The sequence below is a fragment of the Corapipo altera genome, unplaced genomic scaffold (assembly GCF_003945725.1).
Source record: "Corapipo altera isolate COAL_440 unplaced genomic scaffold, ASM394572v1 343, whole genome shotgun sequence".
In the NCBI taxonomy this organism is placed as follows: Eukaryota; Metazoa; Chordata; class Aves; order Passeriformes; family Pipridae; genus Corapipo; species Corapipo altera.
The window spans coordinates 4,770,027-4,794,992 of NW_020884913.1; the positions used below are offsets into that span (position 1 = coordinate 4,770,027).

The 24,966-nt window shown below is 40.2% G+C and overlaps 1 protein-coding gene across 13 annotated transcripts in view; it reads left to right on the forward strand.

The window, feature by feature from the left end:
- SPAG9 (sperm associated antigen 9) overlaps nt 1-24,966 on the forward strand; it is a 61,932-nt gene that overhangs the window by 13,318 nt on the left and 23,648 nt on the right. For 8 of the 13 annotated variants that reach the window (XM_027654236.1, XM_027654241.1, XM_027654237.1 and 5 more), the window contains exons 3-8: nt 4,189-4,259; nt 12,951-13,045; nt 17,713-17,866; nt 21,509-21,719; nt 22,222-22,321; nt 23,454-23,575. In XM_027654236.1, coding sequence (XP_027510037.1) covers nt 4,189-4,259; nt 12,951-13,045; nt 17,713-17,866; nt 21,509-21,719; nt 22,222-22,321; nt 23,454-23,575 — 753 coding nt within the window. Of the gene's footprint in view, nt 1-4,188; nt 4,260-12,950; nt 13,046-13,436; nt 13,881-17,712; nt 17,867-21,508; nt 21,720-22,221; nt 22,322-23,453; nt 23,576-24,966 lie in introns of those variants that run through there. The other 5 variants (XM_027654246.1, XM_027654247.1, XM_027654248.1 and 2 more) reach the window with 3 other exon arrangements.

Here is a 24,966-nt window from a genome sequence, read left to right on the forward strand (position 1 = left end):
ATGGTTGCATCAGAATGTTGAAGGAGATTTCTTTTGAGTCTTATGTCAGGTGTTTGGTAACAAATCACAAGGATTCTGTGCACCCGAGGCATAGCTCAGACTTGAACAGTCCAGAAGTGTCAGGGATAAGACCATTGCAGCTGCATGTGTTGATATTTGCTATCAACAGAGCATTCTTGACAGCTAAATTATCTTCATAATTGAAAGTGCCCCACTGAGAGCTTGACCTGTAGTTCACAGTAAGTGCTACTTGAGGATGTCGGTCTCGCCAAGGGGTTGAATTTATCTCTTGTTTTACAAATCAGTTTTCTGTGCTGCTTTGATTTCCAGGTCTTAACCACTTCCAGGTTAAACACTCATCTGACAACTTCAGTCCCTGTTTCAGTCCATGGGTCATGTGTGTGCTCTTTAGCAGCTACTTAGTAGGTCACAAGGTCCTGCTGGATCTGTATCTTAACTTTGGTATGGGACCTGCATTTGAGAGTGGAGCTGGATGAAAGTTGTCCAAGGAGTCTTCAGATAGTCCTGGTGGTAGGAAAGGCTCATTAATGAGCTGGATCTCTGTCCTGACTTGTGTAGGAGGAACTTGTAATTCCTCTTGAAGGCATCACACTGGTTGGATTTGCCATTCTAGCAGGTCTGTTTCTCTTTCTTCCCCCTCAGGCTTGTCAGGAGTTTGAGGCAGAGGACAACATACAGATGAAGGGTGTTCCAAACTTGGTAAAAGCCATCAGACTTGGGAGGTAAGCTCTGACTTTTGAACAGGCAGGGTGGGCAGCTTGGCTGCCTGATTCCTCATAATACTGTCAGGAGACAAACTCCAGAGGCTTCTGTCTAGTTTACCAGAATATTTAATCTCCCATTTTTAGACTTGATTGGTTTGATTTGAGAGAACTTTGGTCAAGATTGGTACCTCAGATCACTGAAGGTGTTAGGACATTGACAGTGCTGGAAGGAGGTTGCAAGTAGGCCTCAGGCTTGAGTTTGTGGTAGTGTTCCAGTGAGATGCTTTCTCATCAGCCTAAAAGCACTAGAATGTTTGCATTTTCTACTCAAACTTATCATGCTTCAAGACTTCTGAATTTTTTTTCCATATAAGCTTGTAATTGTGAGTAGTGCAACTTTTTTGAGGTGTTACGTTTTGCACATGTAATATCTTAAACTTGTAATATCCTCCATGATGTAACAAGGATACCATGTCTTTATAAAGACATATTGCAACAGAGGGAATGGATACTTCTGCTTTTAGGATGTATATACTCAAACTAATTTTATCATCCACCCATTAAGAATTTGACATCTTAGTGCAAAAAAGTCTGAGACTGAAATATCAGAGGAACTTTTTGTGTTGTTACTTAAGTCAAACTGATGGGAACCATGTCTGGCTGCCACTTGGCAGACCCAGCATGTGGCAGGCAGTGCCAGCTCCAGCTCCATTCCTCGGGGTGTTATCAGGGCCAGACTTCCACTCTTTTGTGTGCTGGTGGATTAAAATGGAACTGGTCACAATTGGGTTGGAAATGGACTTCTGGGTGCCCAGGAAAGGCATTTTTTTTTCTCTCCTATTTGGTTTCCTGTTACTGCTGATGGGAATGTATCTTTAATAGTGACTTAAGTTTCTCCAAGGTTTTGGGGCAAGAACTTGGTGGTCTTCCTTAAAATTCTTCTGGCTGTTCTACATGAGGTTTGGTCATCTGTGTTCAGTCAGTGGTGGTCTCTGATCCTCAGGGAGTATCTGATCTCTTGCACAGTATTTAATTGGAAAAGGTAAGCATATTCAGTTGGGTGTTTTATCAAGATCTTATCTTGATGGGAGCCATGTTTTGGGTAGAATAGATTTCCAGTGTTGTCTCATCCTGCTGGGATTGGAAAAACCAGTTCTGAGGATTGTTAATGTGGTGTCTGTTGAGGGTGTTTAACTTGGTGTACATCCTCTTAGGACTGAAACTTCCAGCTCTAGGACTGTAACGTGTTGCACAGATGGAAGTGACTTCCAGAATAAAGTGCTGAATGTCCATTATACCAGATATCTTCTGGGACCTTCATCTTTTTAACCTGTGTACCTAAGGGAAGTTGTGATCAGATCTATTGGCTATATCCCCCACTGTGCAGTACCCCTGTACATGTATGTTTGTCTTCTATGACTGGATCCAAGGAACTGTTTAAAATTGGGTCACATAAATGTTTTAAAATGTTTTAAAATTTTATTCTGCATAGATGGAGAAAGTGGTTTGCTCCCTTTTGGAACCTCAACCCTTGTGCAAGTGTGTGTTGTACCCATAACATGGGAAATGCTTTTGTGGATTTCCTGAAGGTTGATTATGGACAACTGTGAAGAAGGGTGTTTGTAACGCCTCCTGTGGTGTTAATCTTCATTAAATGCACTGTCAAGTATTTTTCCCAGAATCCACTGGAAAAATTAATCTCTAGGGTTGGCTGCCCTGCTTAGACACGAGTGTACCAAACAGTGTTGGGGTGCATCACCTTGGTCTGTGTGCAAGTTCCTGATGAGGCTCTACTGAACCGTGGGAGAGCCCCTGGGAACTGTGATGCACAGCCCAGGGATGGGGGGCTCACGTGAGAGCATGGTGTTACTGGATGGGGTGTGGGCAGTGGAGCTGCCAAATGGTTACTGCCAGGGTGTCTCTGCTGCTTAAAATCTAATTAATCGTGACTAGAATGCTGGCCAGTCTAACAAAGTGGATAAAATGTTTGGACTCTTGTTTCTGTAGGCTCTTACCGTATAACTTCCATATAACTTCCCTTTAAATGTATGAAGAGACTTAACTTCTACCTCAAAATAATAAACTAAAATATTCCATTCAATAAATATTGTGTTCTGCGTTGCGTCTCAAAAATACATATTTATGTATGTGTTGTGCTGTAAAATATATTTTTATATTTGTTGTTATACTTGTGCATCACTTGCTGCTGTTTGATCCAAAGAGCTTTTGTTCCGTTCGATAATGGCAGAAGTGGAAGTGTTCGATCTTGCACTGGTATAAATAACATTTGATGTAATACTTTTGGTCAGATATTTATAGGTGGAGTGCAAAAGGTTGTGTCAAGGAACTTAATGTTCTTATAAGAGCAAGATTAGATTAGGGGCTAAGAATGTTTACACAGGTTTGAGTGAGCAGACAGTTATGTATTTTAGTTCCAGCATTTGACTCAGGCAAAGACTTTTTTTGATTGAAGCATAATTAGGATAAAATACTGTGCCAAAATACAGCTATGTGGAGCAAAAAGCAATGGTATATTGAGAATTAATTTTCAGAAGACCCAGTTGGCAACATGAAAATATGCAAATGGCAGAGAAGATCTTGGCATTTGTCTTCAGATAATGTGTGTCTGGCAATGAGTCTCTGGAGACATGTAACTATAAACTTGAAATTTCCTGGGGGTGTTTAAATGTAGCCAGTGGAATAAGAGAAGCTCAGTTATAGAACTTGATGCACATGGTTGTATCACATAAATATCATGCTCAAAAATACCTAAATAAAAAGGTGGACTTCCCATCTAAGCAGCAAAAAATGTTTTGTGTTTGGATGAGAGGATAAGTTGTGTGAAGAAAGTTCTAAATTGTTAGTTTTTATGCAGATTAATTGCACTGGGATGTCACAGTCTGTTTCAGCTCATCTCCTCCTAATATGGACTTATTGTTTAAAGTTCTCCTAATGTCTGTACCACATAAGACTTAAAACTGTTTTAACAAATGCCTTGTCTGTGTTTGTCCTGATTAAACATCTCTGGAGATGATGTGGATGTGTTCTAGGAAATTACTGTAGAGCCTTAGCTGGAGCTCACAGCTTCATCCAGGATGGAGTCTGATATGGCTCCCTCTTCCTGTGGTTTCCATGTGCACATGTGAAGCAATCTGGATTGGTGTGGGCAGTAAGCTGGTCTTGAACATAAAAATCCCCTCTCACTGGACCAGCAATCAGCAGAGGAAAATATTACTTGGGCTCTTTAGGGGAACACAAATTGCAAGATCATGCTGCTGTGGATGTGCTTAGGAAGCTCAAGTGATGAGAGCTTAAAGCCACGGGCACCGACATTCTTTTTGTCCTGCTCTTTGCTATTCACCACTAAGAATACTCTGGTCTGGTTGCCTGGTCCCAGGCAGGTCAGCCTCATTTACTGCAACTCTGAATTTAACTTTAATTCTTGTGATTTCTCTTCTTCTAGTTAGCAGACTTGAGGAGCGGGAGGCAGAACTCAAGAAGGAGTACAATGCACTTCATTCAAGGCATACAGAGGTAGGTTGTTACACTGAGATAATTTTGAAGTATCTGTGAAAATATGGATCTGTGGAAGACTTTGTGTTGTGAGAACTAGGGAGAACTGTTGGATACTTTGGTTTGTACAGTGATATTTGGATGTTTGTATAGATGTTATTTGTAACCAGGCTTCGTTTGACAAAGCAGTTTTTCCTCATTCAAGTGTCTGTTCTTCCATGTTGGTTTGATTATACACTTGTCAGTTTTATGCTTTGTCAGATACTAAGTTTTAAAAATCAGGAATTTGCTTCTCCGTGTTTCAAAGGCAGTACTTCAAACACTAATAAACTTCAAAGAAATAGAAATGAAATTGCATTCTGATACTCTTTCCAGCAATTTTCTGTGTTGGTTTTATTTGTACCATTGAAGGAACAAATACCTCCAAAACCTGGCCTACTGAGATTAGTGATTAAAAGAATTCCCTGCCATACTTTATTGATAGCTATTGAAAACAGGATTTGTTGATGAAGAGGGAACGAGTTTGAATTTGGTAATTTAAATAAATAAGAACCACGCTGTTAAAGTTGGTTCCAAAGCATAAAACAGGGACTTGCAGTGCTTTGATTTTCAGTAGCAGATTGTCTTGCAGCCCAACTTATATACATATTTTAGTGGAGAAGTCACTGGGTCCTCTGAATTATTCTGGTTAATGTGGAGTCCCAAAACTGAGCACAGTTCTTGTCCTTACTCTGATTGCTTTGCCTTTGAAAGGGCAGGTAGCTGTTTTTAGATCACTACCAAAGAGGGGAATGCCAGACTGACTGTTCCCAGCTCAAAAGACCCGTGTGGGGAAAGGGGAAGCAGATACAGATGTCAGATTTGATTACCTGGAATACTTCCTGAGCAATCCTAAGCTGAGTGTGTTGTACTGACAGCAGCTGGAAGTGACCTGGAACCACAACCAGCATGTAGTGCTCAAGTATTATGTGACAAGACTTCTGCAGCTCTTAAATAAAAATATCTGTATATTTACTGAAATCCTCGTGTATTTAAGATAACATTTGTTACTGAATAGTAGATTTAGAATGATGCATCTGTTGAAAACTGGAAATTTAAGTTAAATGAGAAGTAACAAATCGTAGTGTTGCCCACTTAAATTTTACATTCTTTTGAACTGGAAGTACTTCAGAGTACTGAGTGCTTGCAGACTTTTGGTTATTGTAGTTAGGACCTATGGGTATTGTCACAATAGAAGTGGCTCAGGTTTTTATTCAATCCTGTCTGAATAAAATCCTGTTTGAATACAGAGTTCAAGATAACTAAATGTGTTGGGCACCATTAATTCAACAAAATGCTAATGATGTGTTCTGAATGTCTTTTTACATAGGTTTTGCTCCAAAATGGACAACAGCCTCTGCTGGTTTGATTCAAATTTATTAAATGCTTTCACATCTTAAATTCACTCTCTTTGGTGTAGGGAGAGGTGTTTCCATGGGCTTTATTATTACTGAGGTGACTGTATCCTTTCTTCATAAAGAAATAAGTTGTAATGCAGCTTGGTATATCCATACCTCTGTGCTTCTAAAATCAGGTCTCATGTTTTCTGTGCTCCTCCCTTTTAATATGTTTGCTTCCTTCTTTCTTTGTTTTCCCAATCTCAGCATTTTTATTTCTTTCAACTTTAATGTTTCACCTCTTTCCTTTTGTTTAGTCAGTTCTGACAACCCGAAATACTTAAGGAAATCAGGATGATGAAGGAAAATTCGTATTACATTGCTTTTAGAAGCTCACACCTTAAAATTAGGTTATTTTTGCCCTTTTTTTTTTTTTTTTTGTATCCATAGACTTTGGTGTCTGTATTTGGGTGAACAGTGTGCATACACACTACCAGAGGTACACAAAATCCTCAGGCCACCAACTGGCAGCTGCTGCAATAGGGCTGTGTATTAAAGACAGGACATGGAGAGGTGATGGGTAATGGGTTGGTGGGCTGTGGAAGCTGAAATCTGCACTGGGAACACAGGCAAAGAATAGCTACCAACAATGTGGTTGTTAATAAAGGACTGGGAGCCTTTTTAACAACCAGGAAGTGACTGGATGCTCCTTACCTTCACTTGCAAAGAGCTTTTTGAGAACAATTAGTGAGACCATTGTGAATCTTGCAATATATGGCCTTCCTTAGGGACCTTCTACAAAGATAGACCATCTCAGCATTTTAATGCTATATCAGGTGCAGGGGCTAAAATCCCTGGGGACTGGAAAGGGTTAGGGACTGGAAAGGACTGGCTGCTAATAGTGCCCATCTCCCCATTCCCTTAGTGATTTCCTGCTTCCCTTTCTTCCAGCAAACTGTAGTGTTTTAGGTCTGTGTAGTAACTTTTTTCTTTTAATGCAAGATATTTTGGCAAATATCCAACCTACTTTCAGCATTTAGTTATCAGGTTTATTGGCTCAAGTATTTCTATCACAATACTTGTTTCTGAAACCTTTCTTTCCTCCATGTTTTTTTGGGAAGGGATACATCTTCTGAATCTGCTTCACTGTTGTCTTTGCAAGTGATCCATCTTTGGTACTTGCTGAAATGGTAATTGATTTTCTTTCAGTGGACCAAATAATGAACAGAGCATTAGAAAGATATTTATTTTTTTTTAATTTAGCTCTAAGATGTTGGCAGTGCTTACTTTGACAGATGTCATGTTAAAGATGCGACTTGACTGCATTTTGTGCAATCTTAATTTCCAGCAATTTTCCTCCATGTTCTGCCTTTAGTGTTTGTTTCCCTCCACCCCCCTTTATTCCTTATTTCACAGCTGAGTATTTCGGACTTGGATGTCTTTCTCTTCCAACTCTTGACTTCACTGAGGCTCTAACCACATCCTTTCAACCCTAATCCTTCCTTGTCTGTGGGGGCCTTTGCTGGAGTTCACTGCCCAACAAACGTGCTGGCTCAGCAGCTCCGGGGGATGTTGCCCAAACAGTTTCAGTTGCAATGGACCAAGACCTACTGGAACTGAATCTCCACGGGAAATTATACCTGTGATGTGAACCAGAGAGCTGAATCAATCCCTCTCCTGCAGTGTGTGTGTTGTGCTGAGAGCTGGGAGCTCTCCTTGGAGCTCAGCCTGCCAGAGCCAGGGCTCTGCATTGCAGCTCCAGCCCCAGCCTGCCCTAGCAACAACAAGGTGTCTGCAGCTGCAGAGACAGCAGGGCTGCCCTGGCTGGGCAGAGCTCTGGGGAGAGGCTTTAGCCTTCCTCACCCTTCTGTTCCATTAGCCTCTTGCTGCTCTCTGTGGAGTGGGAGGTGAGCTGACTGGTATGAGTGGAGTATATGCCCTTAAGCTTCCTTCCCCACTAAATCTGTACTTGAACTAACTGGCTTGATTTTAAATGGATTAGGGTATGAGAACCTGAGCAGTTGAGCTGACAGATTGGAAGGTGGAGTGTAGCTGGGCATTTGTAGCAGGTGATGAAGAGTCAACTGTTCAGTCAGAACAGAATGGATGGATGCTGCCTAAACATCTTCTTCCGTCCATGCTCCAGTTCCTTGTCTTTCCTATGCTTGCAGTGTTTTTTGATCTTGTGCTGATCATCCTCTGTTCTAGTGCTCAGACCAGATGAGCAATAGAGCAGTGTGCTGGAGTTCCTGAGCTGGAACTTCTGGAATCTGACTGTGCAAAGTCTTGTTTCCATCCTTCTCTGACTATAAAGGACCGGATGCAGGAAGTAATCAGACAGCCAAGGGCAGTGTGCTGGAGAGCAGAATGGATTGGTCTAATACAAAAATCTTCAGACCTTTGCTCCATAGACTTAAAAGCTGCAACTGAGTGTCAAAATTCCTTTCCATCTCAAATACTATTCAGTTTAATTGAAATCTGAGTGGCTATATTGCCTGTATAAAAGCAGGCCTGTCTGCTCTATGTACCTGTGGAGGCTTTTTTGCCTTTGCTGCTGAGATGATGCACTGCTGCTGGTGCCTCTTTCAGAGCAAACCTGAGTAGGAGGTAAAGGGTCTTACTGTCTTTCTGCATAGTTAAAGGGCTTCATAACTATGGATCTGACTTTTTAAAGGCTTTGGCTAAGCCTGTTTTACGTTTATTACTCAGTTGGGAAACTGAGGCAAAGCATTATGTCAGCATCTGCTGGAGAGTTGTCTAAAACCTGTGACCCTTCTCTGCAAACATTTCCGAAATAAACTTCTTTTTTTTTTCCAGTTTAAGAAAGTTATTCTTGTTATCCTTTAGAAACTCCAGACTGTGATAGTTCGATATCTCTTTCCCTGACACACAGAACATGGGCTTAGTTTAATGAAGCATAATTGGGCCATGGAAGTTTCTCAGTGTTCTGCACTGATACAATGTGACAGAACAGTGAGCCTGTCTCTGGCATGGGGAATGGACTTTGTCAGGTTCATTTGGATAAACATATCCCCAGCAAGTCCCTGTGTAGGGAGACAGGAAGAGGAGGCTGGTGGAGCTGTCTAGTTACAATTATAGCCAAGCTTGGGTACCAGTCACAGAGTCTGTGAGACTAGACTTTAGATATCTGTTCAAGCAAATAGCTTTTCTGAAGTCTTATGCTGAAGCATTAACAGCTTGATCTGTAAAACCTGGATTTAACTTCTTTACATATTACTGTGTCTTCCAGCAACATCATCTTCTGTGTGGATAAAGATGCATCAAGCTCTCCAGCGGGAATGATGCTTTTAGTTAAGTGGCAAGTTCACCACAAATCCTCAAAGGAAAAAGGGAGTTACATGGAATTATATTTAGGACTTTGGTTCTGAATCAAGGAGATTCTAGAAATATCTGTTACCTTAATAAATCTAGATTATGTGGGACACAGAAAGATCTATATATACACGGTTGGTCGAACATTCCCAAAGGGAGGAGCTGCTGGTGCCAAGCCTGATTGGATCCACGGGATGAACAGCCAGGGCTGTAGCTCTGAGCCTGGTCTGACAGAGAGAGAGTTACTAAAACCTGGTCGGGGGGAGCTAAAGCAGTGACACAAAAAGGAAGGAGGAGCGAAAGAGCGAGGAAGGTATAAAGGAGATGATCTCAACCTGGTTAAGGCAAAGGTGCAGGTAACAATATCCCCAACATGGCATATCCACCTTTGTTTGTGACAAAGGAAGTGTCAGACTTGTGTACATTGGGAGTGGTTGTATTTGGAAGGGTAGGAACAGAAATGAGTGACAGGATGTTAAAATTGTCTGGGGCTGAATGCTGAGGTTTAAGATGTAGAAAAACCTGTAACACTTCTGCAGTTGTAGAGCTTGTCACGTGCCATATGAGGAAACCAATCTGAGTGTTTTCTTGAGGTGGAAAGACTTCACTTTTGAAGGGAATGGATTTCATGTTCCAGCTGTAATGTGTTCCAAAGGTTGCTGTAGTCTGTACATGTGCCCTAAAATGACTAACCCCTGAACTGTGAAATGCTGTTAACTAACTAGGGTAATTCTTCTAATTCTTCCAAGTTCTGAGTTTATCTTTAATCCCCTCAGCTGATGGTAATTGAGCAATATGTTTAATTACAATGCTGAAGTGTTCAGTGTTGGTGGTGTCTTCCTTGGAACAATTGGTCGTATTCACGGTACTTGTGGACTTCATGGGCAGCAGGATGAGCTGTCAGTAGTACAAGGTTATGGATGATTAAATATTGACTGTAGCTTTTACTGAAGAGTAGGGGGGGGTGGACATGGTCATTTATTTATCATCTGTCCTTCAACTCACCTTCAGTAAGGATTGTACTGAGTGGAAAGCAATTAAATCCATTTAAGTCTATTTTTAAGTTGTCGTTATTATTAAAACTTTTCTTTGGATAGCTGAGTAATCTTAAAACAGCAAAACTTCTGTTTAGGTTTTGAGCACTGAGAATTCTAGTGCATTAATTCATTACATGTTTTTTTGGATATGGCACTTCAAGGATATACTGAGACTCGAGGACCATTTAGGTTGAAAAGATCTTTGACTCTAGTCTGGTTCAAACCCCAGTGGTTTTGGAGTGAGCATTCAAAGTTTTATTGTAGATGAACAGCTACAGTGAGCTTACTTCCCAAGAAGTTGCAATATTTAATTTATTATTTCAGTCCTCAAACTGAATTGTTTCTGGAAGTTGAGGATCCACACCCTGTCTCTTGACTCCACAGTACCAGCTGTGCAGCCCCCCATCCCATGGGCAGGAAGGGAGGGTGAGGAGCTCTTCTCCTTGTGGGCACTATTTCAGTGTTGTCAACCTTTATCCTTGGCATCATCCTGGGTGGAGGCAGAGTGGATGTGACATGGGGGTCCCACTGTTGTCCTGATTTTTTTTTTTTTTTTTGGACAGCACAGGCACATCTAACCTGGATCTGTGGAGAAACTGCCATGCAGCCCTGCACCTGCACATACATTTGGGTTTTCATTTTATTTTTGTGTTTCTGTAGCTTATGTGCTTTGTGCTGAAATATGTGACCTGCAGATTGGCTTATTTTACCATCAGCATCATTTCCAGCTGCAGGACAATGCTAAACTGCACAATCCTTTAAATTGACCTGCCCTCCAGCCTCTGTCTGTGGGTAATAAATGTGATGAGGCGTTTCAGTAAACAAAAGAACAGACTGAGAGGAGGGGAAAAAACTAGGTTAAACAATGTACTTTGCAAAACATGAAAGTTCTGTGGGTTTTACTGACCCTACTCTTTTTTCCCCATATGATAGTACTTCCTTGGAGAGGTACTAGTTACTCAGCTCCCATTCACTGGCTAAAAAGCACAACAGTTGTTCTATTTAAAATTTTATTTCAAGAAACCAATTGGTGTGCTGCAAATGGAAGTGTTTGCAGGGAGGTCAGCTTCTGCTCAGCAATATCTCTCTCCTATGATGAGGGAAGGCAGGAACGGGATACAGAATGTATCTAGTGTGCATTTTGAAGTTATGCACTGTTGGGATTTTTTTCCCCACTGGAATTTCTAAATTAATTTGCATTATAATAAATTTATGCAAAACTATGCAAAGGAACAATTGGAACACCTAGTTCTGGCTACTTGATGGAAATGGAAAAAACAATAAATGTGGATAGTCGAAGGTGGAGCTTTCAGTCCTTTTGTTTGCCTCTCTGTGTGTGAGCAAGCATTAAAAATCAGAAAACAAATACCATGGCCTAGTGAAACTGCTGCATTTTGTTGGAGGATAAATGTTGTAAGCTTTTGACAGCAGTTCAAGTATATTATATAATGTTTCTCTAAAAATAGCAAGATTGGGTTTTTTTCTTTTCTGAATTATATTTATTAGTTCAGGTGAATGCTGGGAGAACCAGCATCTGTACGTAACCACCACTTAACCTAAATTACTGATTTACAGAATATCCATCAGTCAAGATATCTTAAGCCAGTTCACTTGATCAGAAAAATGTGAGACTAAGGAATATATATTCACATGTAGCTAGTGCTGGCAAGCACTGTTTGGGGAGAAGGTGGTACTGAGTTTGGTGGCATCTGAAGGTCAAACTTGGGCACATCAACCCTCACTTGAAAGTCACATGTGGGTTTAGGTTTCCAGGTCCTGCTGAGCTCAGTCCTAGTGTGTGCAGCTGCCCCCAAAATAAAAGGTTATGTAACACTGGTTGTACAAATGCCTGTGAATATCACTATTCTGAAGTGTGTGTACACCCTTGGTAGAATAGCAGAAGAAATGACAGTTTTGAAGAATAGGTATTTTTTTTTCTAGAGGAAGCCTTTAAGATGTGACCTGAATATGTCTCAGGAATAAAGTACACTGAATTCCTCTGCAGTACACCTTTGACTTCTTTCTTTCTTTATTATTCCTAGTGCCCTATTCAGTTGTGAATGTGAGTGCAGAAGTGCTAAAAATACCAAATGCCGTGTAGGCTTCTCCTCAGGCTTTCCCTGTTTTAATTTGAGAGATGTGTGTCCAGATGAACCTCTTGGAGTGATGCAGTGATACCTGTTACTTCTCCCTGTGCATGTCCTGGATCAGTTACGTGCTGAGAGCAGCATCCTTTGGCTGATGGGAGTCAGGGTTCAATAAATAAGTCATGACTGCAGCACTCAGCATGTTGGCCTGTGGCTGTCTCCTGTGAGAAAGAGAGCAAACAGAGCTCTTCTTGAGTGCTAAAATTCACAACCACTCCGTCCTTTTTATGAGATGTCAGCCTAGATAATTTAAACCCAAACTTCACTTCTAGAAAGTACAGAAAGCTTAAATTTCTTTGCATTTTAGAAGGAAAAAGGAGGAGACGATGACTTCGTATTTCTGCTTACAGAAATAATCTGATTATTAGGTCATGGATTCAGTCTATTTAATGTCTGAGGTACATATTGTCTGACCTTCACAGTACTTTGCAATTAGACCATAGTGCCCATAATGTGTCACATAATAAATGTTAATATCTACTGACCATAAAGGTCTTAGACTCCAAAATGGATTTGAACATGTACTTCTGTTCAAAACTCATGTTTGAAATATCACATGCACTTTGTGTACCCTTAGGATGTTTCCTGTGCCTGAATGCACAAGGAAGTTCTCCAATTTTTTTAATTTACTATGGACTTCTCTTCTGGTTTGTGGTTTTACACACTGTATAATTTTGCTTCTGTCTTTATTTCTTTAATGTTTCTAAATACTTTTACTATTTAGCATTACAGGGGGAGAATATATTGTACTGGTCAAGAATCGTGCAGTTGTAGTAAATGTTATTAAATGTTTCTTGCTGTTTCTGTCCTTTTGAACAGATGATTCACAATTATATGGAGCACTTGGAAAGAACCAAACTTCATCAGCTAACGGGGGGTGATCAGCTAGAATCCACAACACACAGTAGAATTAGGTAAGCTATTTATTACGCTCTCACCCTGAAAGGAAAGAAAAAAAAAAAAATCCTTTCATTTGTGTTTGCAAGACTTTGTTCTTTAATCCTACAACAACGGTTCGGCTGAATCGGAAAGATTTGTTGTATGATTGGAATGCGGTAAGGGAACAGCGTAGAAATCAGTGGAAAGAGGCTTTCGCTGTTGTGCTGCTCAACGTGGAGATATACTTTGTACCTTAATTAGCCTAAAACAATTTCAGCTCTTTTTTTTGAGTGTTTGCATTCGGGTAGGCAGGGAAAATGTCAGCAGCTGTGGCGGCCCAGCCGGAATCCTGCCGTGGCTTTTGTGCGCGGGGTGATGGAGGTGCGTGCGTGGTACCCGCTCGTCCTGAGGGCTCCATGTGAATATATTATGCAGATTTGGGAGCTTTGTAGCCTATGAACTCTGCGTGGAAGGAGGGAGAGTCACTCCAGGGCTGGCTGTGTCTCTGCGTTGCTGCATAGATGCTCCGACGAGGGGGAGGAGAGCGGTGATGTCATTGCTCCGGAGCTGCTGCAGAGAGTGGAGCGCCGCGGCTGATGGCATTGTTTTTGTGGCAGCGGCTGAATGACAGACTTTGCCGACAAAGATACACCCTCGGCCCCTCCGTAGCCTTCCCGGTCGCGGCGTTCCACCATGCCAGGGCAGCGCCATGAATCCTGGATGCATGCTGCTGTTTGTATTTGGCTTCGTTGGCGGGGCGGTGGTCATTAATTCCGCGATCCTGGTGTCGCTCTCGGTTCTGCTGCTCGTGCACTTTTCTATTTCCACTGGTGTGCCAGCTCTGACGCAGAACCTACCAAGGATACTCAGGTACTCTGACCTACTGAACCCTGGCTTCGTGTTCTTCCTCTTCCCCTTCTTTCTGTTTTCCTTCCGAACAGAAAGAGCGAGGATGAGTTAGAGATGTAAATTATCTATAAGTATCGGGTTTTGCCGTAAACGTATTTATGGACAATATATTTCTTATACACTCAAAATTCATTGCCTTTAACCGAGTACAAGGTCAGTTCATGTATCTCTTTCTTTTCTGTAGAAAGCTTTTATGGTGGTTTGTTGTAACCTGCAAAAAAGCTGCAATGTTAATGTCACGGATAAAGCTCACGTTCAGTGCATTGTCAGGCACTTGGCTGATCCTGTGTAGCATAAATGTATGCAGGCTGAGGCTTTGCACTGTTAAACTGCACTTTTTGAAATCAAAAATAATTACGTAAGATCAGTTAATTGATGCTAAAACCACAGTAATTAGCCGATCACATTATTTTAAAAAGATCTGATTACTGGTTGGTGGGGAAAAAAGAAAATCTTTCATTATTTGAGCATTAGAGCTCCTAAAGCCTATTCACTATTGTTCAAGCAAATGTTATCCTCTCCTCTGTTTCTGTACTTGTATGGCAAGTTGCCAGCTGTCTGTCCCCCCCCTCAAGTTATGTTCTGTTTGTCCTGCTTGCCTGGAGCAGTAGCAGACAGAGATGCATTAGAATATTGTGACCAAAAGTAATCCCAACGTGTTTTACTACTATAATTCCGAATGGAAAACAGCTGGAAAAGTTTTGAAATGCAGCTTTCTGACCTGAAAACTTGACATACTTTGACTATGGTTGTAAATTTAATAGTAAACTTAATTCAAACAGGAAACAATGCTGGAAAATAGTGTTCTCTGGAACAGCTATCTGACTTTTCCTCCCTAGTACACACACTGCCTGTAGACTTGGTGTGGTAGTGTGCTTTTAACTTGGGTCTGTGAGCACAGAAGGATTGTTCTAAAGGTTTAAAGCCAATGAATAGATAAAAGAAATACCAATTTACACCAATAGCTGATAATGAACTTGTATGAATACCTAAATACGAAGAGGTAAAATAAATTTAAAATGTAACTCTTTTTAGACTGATATTATTAGTAAGGCTATGCTTGTTTTAAAGGGGGGGGGGGAAACCCAAACCTAGAACAAATGACCCCCACTCTAAACAAACAAACAAAAAACCTCAAACAAACCAAAAACCCCAAACAGAATATTGAACTTCAATATTCTGTGTTCAATAACTTATATGAATTTTTTTTAGATTTAAGCAGTCAGATGGTTTAAGAAACAGATTTTTTTTTTTTTTTGTAATGTGCTTTTGCTCATTTTGCATGGAGAGTATTTAATGGATTTGAAGGTCTTGGGGAGATGCTTTTTCCCACCTCTAGTAATTTGTTTCAGGAATTACAGGTATTAGAATTCAGTTCCTTAGTCTTTATTAATTAAAAAAAAAAAAGATAAAAACATAGACTGAAGGAATCTAATTGTAGAAGAATTGTTTCTATTTTTTAACACTAGTCGGATTTTAGAACTGAGCATCTGGTTGCTTATCCTAAAGGTTCCTGTGAATGCTTCAGTACATCACTTCAGAATATTAGTTTAAGCTTTTAAAATACTTGTTTCCGTTCTGCTCACTGTGATATTTTTGGATATTTCTTGGGCACTGGGGGAGCAGAGGAGGTTCTTTGCTTTCCAGTCAACAATCAGTGCAATAAAGTGAAATTGCTTCGGTCTAATCAGGTAATTTCTTTTAATGCAGACACCTTCATTTCCAAAATCAGCCTGTTTTGCAAACTCCATTTACTGTGTAGCCTTGCAATGCGCCTGAACTGTGGTTTAGCACATAAAAATATGTTTATTATAACATTTATTTAAAACTAATCTGTAAAAAAAGAAAAAAAAAGATGTCAGTTGTGAACATTTTTGGTACCCATTTAATATTCTCAGTTTTGAAGATGGGAAGGAAGGTGAGCTTTGTGGCATGTCCTGCAAGGAAGGACAGCCACAGCCAGGGAGGGGATGCCCAAGGCCAGCCCCTCACAGTACCAGCTTTATCTGCCCACTGAAGGGCAGCTTTTCTTCCTCCTTTTTGTTCCTGCACTTCTTATCCAATGAAACGGTCTCAGCCCGTCTTTTGACACAGTCTCAGCCTCTGTGGTGTGTCTTTTGTTCCCTGCACGCATTGGAGCTGTGGGAAATCTAAAGAAAAGCAGAACCTGTTACAATAGCGGCAATGTTGGAATCCAGCTCTGTTCAGCCCTGGGGGGTTTCTCAGGAGGACTTTTTGCCACAGTCAAGTTTGCAGATGCTGGAACATTATCTGATGGTTTTAATTTTGTAACCCTGACTGAATTTGCTTTACTCACTTTGCTGCCTGCTTCACTCTGCTCAACTGCTTCCCAATTAAGGACCTGACTTGGAATAATATTTATGAAAGACCAAGACAGCTGCAATTTGAGAATTACTTCCAAAGACTTCTGTGACAAGGAGCATCTTTGTGCACCTGTACCAGAAAGGTTCATGCCAGTTAAAATTGTTGGCTGTTTGAACGTTGTGTTTTTGGCAATGAAAAATTTACCAAAAGGAGTTTACTGATTAATTGTTAAATAAAATCCCTTCTTGACTAATTTTTCTTCAAAATAAACAAACAAACCCAAAATATGCCTAGTGTTTGCTTTTCAGCACTCATTGTCATAGTTTTGCATATAATTTATATGCAGATACTAATTCTGCACGGAATTCTGCCTGGGTTTTGTTTAATTTGTGAAAAGCCTTGCAACACAAAGTGTATGTGTTTGTGATTTGACCTTTCATAATGCCAAATTGCAAGAACTTTACCATCTCTTGTGGGCACTTTTATCTTCTTCCTCTAGTGTACTTAAAGCTGTGCTAGTTGATTACAGTTCTTTTTTTCTGCATTACATTGTTCTGCCTGAACAAACATTTTGCTTTATCTCAGTTCGAGGCCTGGCTGATATTTTTCCTTTTCAGGGCTGTCTGTAGCATCCTATGAATGGCACTGCACACAATGGTTTTGTCTCTTGCTGGCAGGAAGAATGAATCCTTTTGTTCACTGATCACACTACTGACCTGGGGACTTTTTTTTTTTGAGGGTCAACATACAAACCTTTGGAATTTCCAAATGTTGTTTACCATAGGGAATTGAAAAGAGTGAAGAGTTGGGATGAAGTAACTTGCCTTGCTGGAACAAGCTTTTGTGCAGCTTTAGGGTGAAAGAGTGTTGAACTGATCTTGGGTAAAACTACACAGCTTTTGGCTGGGCTGGTTTTAACATCAGTAATTCCTTGACCCAGTTCTTTTCACTTAAACAAATCCATGTGATTTCTGTGATCTGCAGAGATAAAATACCCCGTGTTTTGAGAAGAGTTGGAGTTGAAGCTGATTATTTACAACTTTGACAAATGCTTCAGTTGATGATTTAGCTGTTTGCCATTGTAGAAGTTACATGGTACTGTAATTTGTGGAAAAACATGCAGAATTGTGTGGCTGCAGAGTGGCTGCTGAAAACTAATTTAACCTGAAATAAGGAGACATTTTTGTCTTGGACTCTAGTTTGTATTCAACCTCTATAAAACTTTTATTTGCTATTGATAAACCACAGTGTAAATCAATAACTGCTATTTAAAGCCATGGAATTGACTGTTTGCAATCATGTGAAATGAGAAATTGTTAGATACTGTGTATGCTCCACTGTTTATTTATTCAAACAGCGTATGGATGTTTGAACCTCTAATTTCACCGCTTCTTTGCTGATTTTTCGGAGGGAGATGAACTGTGTGACCCCTGAAATGGCTGATGAGACCTGTCTCCCTTTCAAACAGGAAGGAGCGTCCAATATCACTGGGCATCTTCCCATTACCTCCAGGAGATGCCCTTCTCACGCCTGAGGCTCAGAGAGAAGCAGCAGAAACACCTGCATCGGAGCACTGGAAATTCCACGAGCTGAGCCAGCCACGGTCCCACACCAGCCTGAAGGTGAGCACAGCTTGGCTGCTTTCTTGTCTCCCACAACAGATCCTTGGCAGGATGAAGAAAAACCAAATTGAAAGGGAGGAGGGAACCCCTAAATCATATTTGTACAAGCCAACCATGTTGCTTACTTGAATGAGCTTTGAGGGAGCTTTCTTACTGGAATAAACAGAATTTGGGTTGCATTTTCTGAATGAGTGGTTAATACAGGTTAGTTAAGATCTTACTCTCAGCAGTGGGTCTTTTCTTTCTGACTGAGGACCCTTTGCAAAGGTTCCAACTTGTTTTTACACGCTAGGTATGTAAGTAGGTAGTGTAAACAGGATTAATACTGCTTTAGAAGGAGAGCTTTGGTTACTACGAGGGCTCTGCTCTGCCTACTACCAGGTGTATGGTGTAGGTAGGCCACAGAGTTGAGAATGACCTAACTTTCCTAGATTAGCCTGTTATTATGAATTCCCTTACATGTAGCCTGAGTAGAATTCCTGCAATTGTTCTGTGTTCCAGCAGTGAGAGGGTGGCACAGAACAAGCTGCAGGAATGGAGAAATGGGGGAGTGGTGTTGGAGTGTGATGAGTCTGGCAGTCAGGACTCGGCTGCACTCACAGCACAGCAGGAGGAGGATCTGCAGGGTGAAGAACTCCAGAATGTGTAAATCCTCCCTATGTGTTTCTTGATGATTTTTTTTGGAATACTATGGGAGTACTGTTATTTCTGGAAAGGCATACAGCTGGGGGGAATTTCCTCCTAAGTGAGCTTAATAACTACCTAGCAAGGGAATGTCTAACTGATAAGAACTAAAAAAGCTATTCAGAAATAATAGGAACCCGTTTTTTTTTCCCCCTAGAGGTCATGTGGACATAATGGGAAGTGTAAATAATGGTTAATTATAAACATATCAAAGTAACAACATGAGTTTGATTCTAAAAATTTGACACTTAACCATGGTCCTAACCATGGGTTTGGGTCTTGAATTTGTCCTATTCCCTTCATGCATGAACATTTCATTAATGGTCAGTGTTTCCTGTATAAGTATCACAAAGAATGGGTGGCAGGGAGAAACACAGGAGAAAAACCCTGAGCTTTCTGTAGCTTGAACAGTAGTGACATTGCTGGGTATCATTGTAAGATGACACACAGTTATGTGCCACTCATTTTCTTCTGCTCATTTCTGCACAACATTGCAGGCAAGTTACTCCTTCAGATTTAATTCTTGAGTTTTTAAGCTATTTTTTCTTTTTTCTTTTTTTTTTTTTTTAAGGAAAAGTCTTTTAGAAACATGACCAAAAAAGGTCAAATTTACAAAGTCAACACAGCACTGACTTTCGAATGTTTAGGCTTTGAGATAGTTTGATTAATTCATTGCCACTTAATGGAATTGCTTTGCATTTTATTTAGTTCTAGATTAAACATTCATGATAGTTTAATCCGTGTAGTTTCCAAGACTAATCTGAAAAAATACCATAGATAAATAAAGTCAGAAATGTAAAATAGATGAGATGATTTGAAATGCCCTTAAGGAAAGGACCGTTCTGTGCATTGTTTTTATTCGCTGTTTTTTCTTGTGCTATCAAGCTGTTTTTCTTGAGCTTTGTGTGTGAATGTCAGTGATCAGTCTGTGCTGCATCAGTCAGTGGATGCTTTTGGAATACAAAGATGTAGAAATGTTTGAACAGAGCCAACAGCTCTGTTGAGGTTTTATTCCTCCTTGTGTGAACTGTGGATCCCCTTGGTAAGGGGCACCACTTCCTCCCTTCTGTATCTGCTCGCTGAACTATGAATCATTACTCAGTGGCTGAACTTCACCAATTCAAAAGGCAATTGGGTAACTTGCCTAGCTTTTTTCCCCTTTTCTTTTATTCCTTTAGAGGCATCTGTTAGTTGATTGTATTTCTGAATACTTTTGTCAGAATTATCAAATATTAATAGTTGGTTATCCTGCAATTTACTAACAAAGGATGAGAACTGTCAGTAATTGATAGGTCTTGAAAGTGCAGAATTGTGTTTCTAGGGCTGGTGAATTCCATGTGGGATTGTAGCTATAGCATACAAGCTTTACATATACATAAATGTGTGTTTTCCTCCCTACCCTCCCAAATTAAAATCTTATCTTTCGAGGAGTTTCCAAAAGTAAACATTTAGAAGTTACAATTCTCAGTAATCTTACACTAAGTGCAAATGAGGGAATGTGTGTCTATATACAGATCTCTTTTGTGTTGTTTTTTTTTTAAATAACCTTAAAATTTCACTTCCTTCTCAAAAAGGGATCCTAGCAGTATGTGGATTTGTGCTTTACAAAATCTGAAGTTGCTTCATTCATAACAAGTTTGGGTATCCTGTAATAACACTTTCTCTTTAAATGTCACAGACTTCCAGGACTTTGCTCTGATTCCCCCTGATTTTGGAAAACACTAAAATAACTTCTTATCAAAACTTACCATCCTGCCTTCATTTTGCACACAGCAGCCTCAGGTTTCATCTTTATTTTCCCCAGCAAGACTCCTCTAACATTGTGTCCTAGAAAATATTGACCTAAACAGACCAATTTGTTTTCCTGTCTGCAGTGAGCTGTTGTTCACTGTCATGTGCTGTTTAAGTCATCCTTAAGACATCTGGATGCTGGTGTGGGTCTAGCCATGAATGAGGGGTAAAATGTGAATAAAGGAGATGAGAGAAGGTCCAGAAAAGGGCTGTTGGTATATTCAGGTAGTGGCCTCTAATTGTATCAAATGGGGTCTAGCCTGTCCTCCCACCCAGTGCCTGTTGTAACTCTGAGTAATGGTCATAATCTGGAGTCCAGCAGCTGGATTAATTCCTTAATTAATGCCACCCTTGTGGGCCTTGATACAGTGTCACTGTAAAGTAAATTGTTACCAGGAATCGGCTTCTGAGAAGGAGCTATTTGCTGGTGTTCCATAGTGGATCTGAAATCTAACTGGACAGGTGGTCACTGCAGTTCCATGTCTCATTCCCAGTGTCATTCTGGGATTGCAGTTCAGACTGGAAAGCACATAAAAACAGTGTCAGTGAAGTGCTTGCAAATATCCCTGGAAGTGTTCCAGGCCAGGTTGGACGGGGCTTGGACCAACCTGGTCTAGTGGAAGGTGTCCCTGCCCATGGAAGGGAGTTGGAACTGGATGGTTTTTAAGGTCACTGTGATTCTGTGAAATATTTTACTTTTATATCAGTTAAATCCATGTTCTGCATCAGTGCTTTGATCTCTGTTTTTTAAGAAGATGTTTCAAGATACCATGTGCATTTTGAACAAGTAGTTTTATGACAACTTTGGGAAGATTCAGCAGTTCACTGTGCAGCTGTAGAAGGATTATTAATGTGGGAATGTTCCTTGTTGTCTGGAAGACTTAAACCAAAAGCACCCTGAGATTGTGACTGTAATTATCAACTGAGATCAAACATTACTATGAAAAATAAAGGCATTTTTTATGCAGCTATAGCTACTCTAAGAGAAGTGAAACAACTGTAGTCTGTACTGGCTTAAAGTATTTTTTCTGTTCCTGTTTCTTTGCATTTGCATAGCCTTCAGTAAAATACAGGAATTTTGGTTTCTGTTCTTTGGTTTATATGCCCAACTCTTTTAATAACACTTTAATTTGTGTTCATTTTTTAATGGTAACTGTACAATTTTAGGATGAGCTCTCTGATGTCAGCCAGGCAGGCTCCAAATGTACTACTCCAGCATCCACAGCTGCTTCAGATGTGCCTGTGCTGCCTGCTGAAACTCCTCAGAAGGAAAATGTTGAAGGGCTTGCAAAGGACACAGAGATGTCGAATGAGAAGGTGGACATAAGCAAGAATATTGAAGTACAGGCAGCTCAAGAGACAAGAAATGTATCCACTGGTGAGCTGCTTTAAATTCTTAGTGTATGGTTACTGTGGACCTCATACTTAATCAGTCATTAAATATCTTGTTGTGCCATAAAGGAGAAACGTTGGGGTTTTTTACTCAATATTTTGAGGAGTACAGAATATTGATAAGAGATAAGTCTGTTGTTTATCACTGGCTTTAGTCCCTTTTTCTTCAGAATTGGAATTATTTATGACATTTCCTTGAAATGGAACTTAGCTAGACGCAAAAAGGCATGAGATGAAAGACATCTTGGTTCCAGTTGCAGAAATAGTGGGAAATAACTGCTGTTGGATGACTTATGTTAAATTGAAGAGAGACTTGGAAATTCCAGTGTCTGCCATAGAGTATCAAAATCTGTAGGTTTGCTCATTTAATTACCTCGATAAGTTTTTGATCAGAAATCTAATGAGTTGGTGATTGATTAATAACAACTACATGTGGTTAATGTCCTGGTGATGTTGTTTATGGAGTTGTACCACTTGCTTTACCTCAGGGGGAAATGAAAATGAAGAAAAATCAGAAGTTCAGGCAATCATTGAGTCAACTCCAGAGTTGGATATGGATAAAGATCTCAGTGGATATAAGGGTTCCAGGTAAGTTGTGTGTTGTGATTTGAGTAAGAAGACAAATTTTAGAGTGTATTAGGTTTCAGTTTGGAACTTGTAATTTGTTAAGAAATTTTACCAGACTAAGATCCTGCATTATGTAATGAATCTCCTACTTCTGTGACCTTATTTCCCCAAATTCCTCAGGAGGTTTTAAATGCAACAGAAGTTCTTTGTTCTATTGTTAAACCTGATGAATGTTCAGGGTATTTCATGCTATAACAGACTTAAGAGTACTTAAATATTCTTTACATATTTCCAAGCAAAGAGTCTGTACCAAAAGGCTTTTTCTTCCTAGATGAAGATTTCAAAGTACTAGCAGTTTCTAAACTAGACCCTTGTGTCTTCACCTGTATCTTTAAAATCTGGATTTATGACTGGCTCTGCAAATATTACAGCATTTATTTATCAGATTCTGGTGGTGGAATCCCAGTTTTGACAGAACTTTTGTCTGAGTCTGCTCCCTTTCAGGCTTTTGCTTGTGAAGGGTAACCTTTCTTTCCAAAGCTCTATAGCCCCATAAAAATAAACAAGTGCTGTTTTAGTAGCCAGGGGTGCCTGATCTTTTAGGTAAGCCCTAAATAATTCAGGGTGTAGTCACAAATCCTTCAAATACATTTTGTGTCGATGTATTTCATTCTTGTGACGAGATGGAAAAAATTACCTTGTACAGTGAATGTTACTGGTGTAAGAGCTTTGTGTGAAAGGAGCCACTTCTCTGGCCAGAGGAATATTTTGATCTCTCACTACTGGGTTCTCTTGCATTCTTGTCATATTAAATGACTTCCAGTTTGGCTGAGCTGTCTGTTCTTTAGGCATTTGGGCTGACTAAGTCCTGAGGGGGCTGAATTTCTACAGGCCAGAACTTGATATGCTTTAATTTATTAAAATCCTGACCAGCTTGATATGAGCATCTATGTCAAGTTTGGGATCTTGATGCCAAACGTAGTATTTGAAAATAGAATCTAGGACTTGTAAGGCAACTGAAAGCTGCTGAGAATTTTCCTGGGTTTTGGTGGGGGTAACAAATGAACTATTGGTAAAGATGCAGAGAAAGCTTTCTTCATGGTGGGAATGTTTTCCTTCTGCTTTTTCATGCCTTGTTTAATTCCCTGAGCAGCACTCCTACCAAAGGCATCGAGAACAAAGCGTTTGACCGTAACACAGAGTCACTCTTTGAAGAGCTGTCATCTGCTGGTTCTGGCCTAATTGGAGATGTGGATGAAGGTGCAGATTTGCTGGGTAAGGAAGGTTATTTAAAGATGCTGTGTACAGGAATTTTCCTTGTTAGTGGAGTGCTTAATTGTTCTTGCTGGATTTATTGTTAGGCTTCATTTGCATTAAAATCGTTTGAGTAGCATCCTAAGGTAGTCATTGGAATTCAAACAGGAGAAAGTGTTTGTTCTTTCTTTCAATATAACTTCAGTCTTTTGGGGCATTTCTTACACTATTCCCTATTTCATTTCTCCCTACATGTTCTCTGACACCAGGATTTTATCTCAAGGAAACATTTTTACCTTCAAGTAGTTTTAGGTAGTTTAATTCAGATTGTGCCTGATCTGTAATGGCCTGGCTTTATCACCTCTTTAGGGATTTTAACTTCAAAGAGAATTGCAGCAAAACGCAATGGTGGTAATTTGAGAATCAAACCATTAACTGAAAGGGGAGGGGAAACCCACAGTTCTCTTCCCCATCCAAGCAGCTTTCTGTTACTTCTGTGCTGACTGAACAAAGTGTAAGTTTTGGGGACATAATTTGATCAAGAGCAAAAAGGTCATGAGAAGAATGATCTTGCTATAAACAACATAACAAGATATTTATGGCCATATCATTGTTCAGGCCTCATTTTGAAATAATGCAGGCTGGTACTATGGAATGTATAAAATGCAGATGCTGCTCTTGGGTGTTTTAGAAATGGGCTGTATAGAGACAATCAGCAGCTTGTTTGCTTCTGTCCTCTGACCCAGCAAAAATACAGATTGTTAGCACTGGTTAGAACTCCTGTGTGCAATCTGGATTTCTGGTTGTTCAGTGTTTCACCAGAAATGTGTTTTACATCAGGCAGGTGACATTTCTGCAAAATGTTACTCACTGGGGGTAATGGGCCCATCTCCAGTCTGAGATGGTTTGTCTTTGTTGTCACTCTGCTGAGCAGTGAGGATCTCCACATCCTTACTGGAACATACTTCATCCAAAACTCTTGTCACTCCATTGTCACAGGGACAACTAATCACACATTCTGCATGCAAAAATACAGGCGCTGGAGAAGTAATAACATAGAGCAACTTCCATACCTTGGATGATGTGATAAATTGATTAAACCAATCAAATTACTGTCAGACTGTCCTGATCACAGTGCTTTGTTTTCTGTGGGCCAAAAATAAGCTTATGCTATAACTTATCAAAGGTTTGTCACTGACTTTATTACCATTTTCTGTAAAACTGCTGCTGGAAGCACCAGCGTGTGCAGACTAAGCACAGGATGATACCAGAGTTTGTTATGCAGAATGTACTGGTCTCAAATTTTTACTGTAGAACTGTCATTTCACTTTGAGGACAATCATAGTCCAAACAGTGGCTGAAAATCCACATCTGCATCCAGGATAGTTGGTGTTTTTCAAGCATTTGGATCT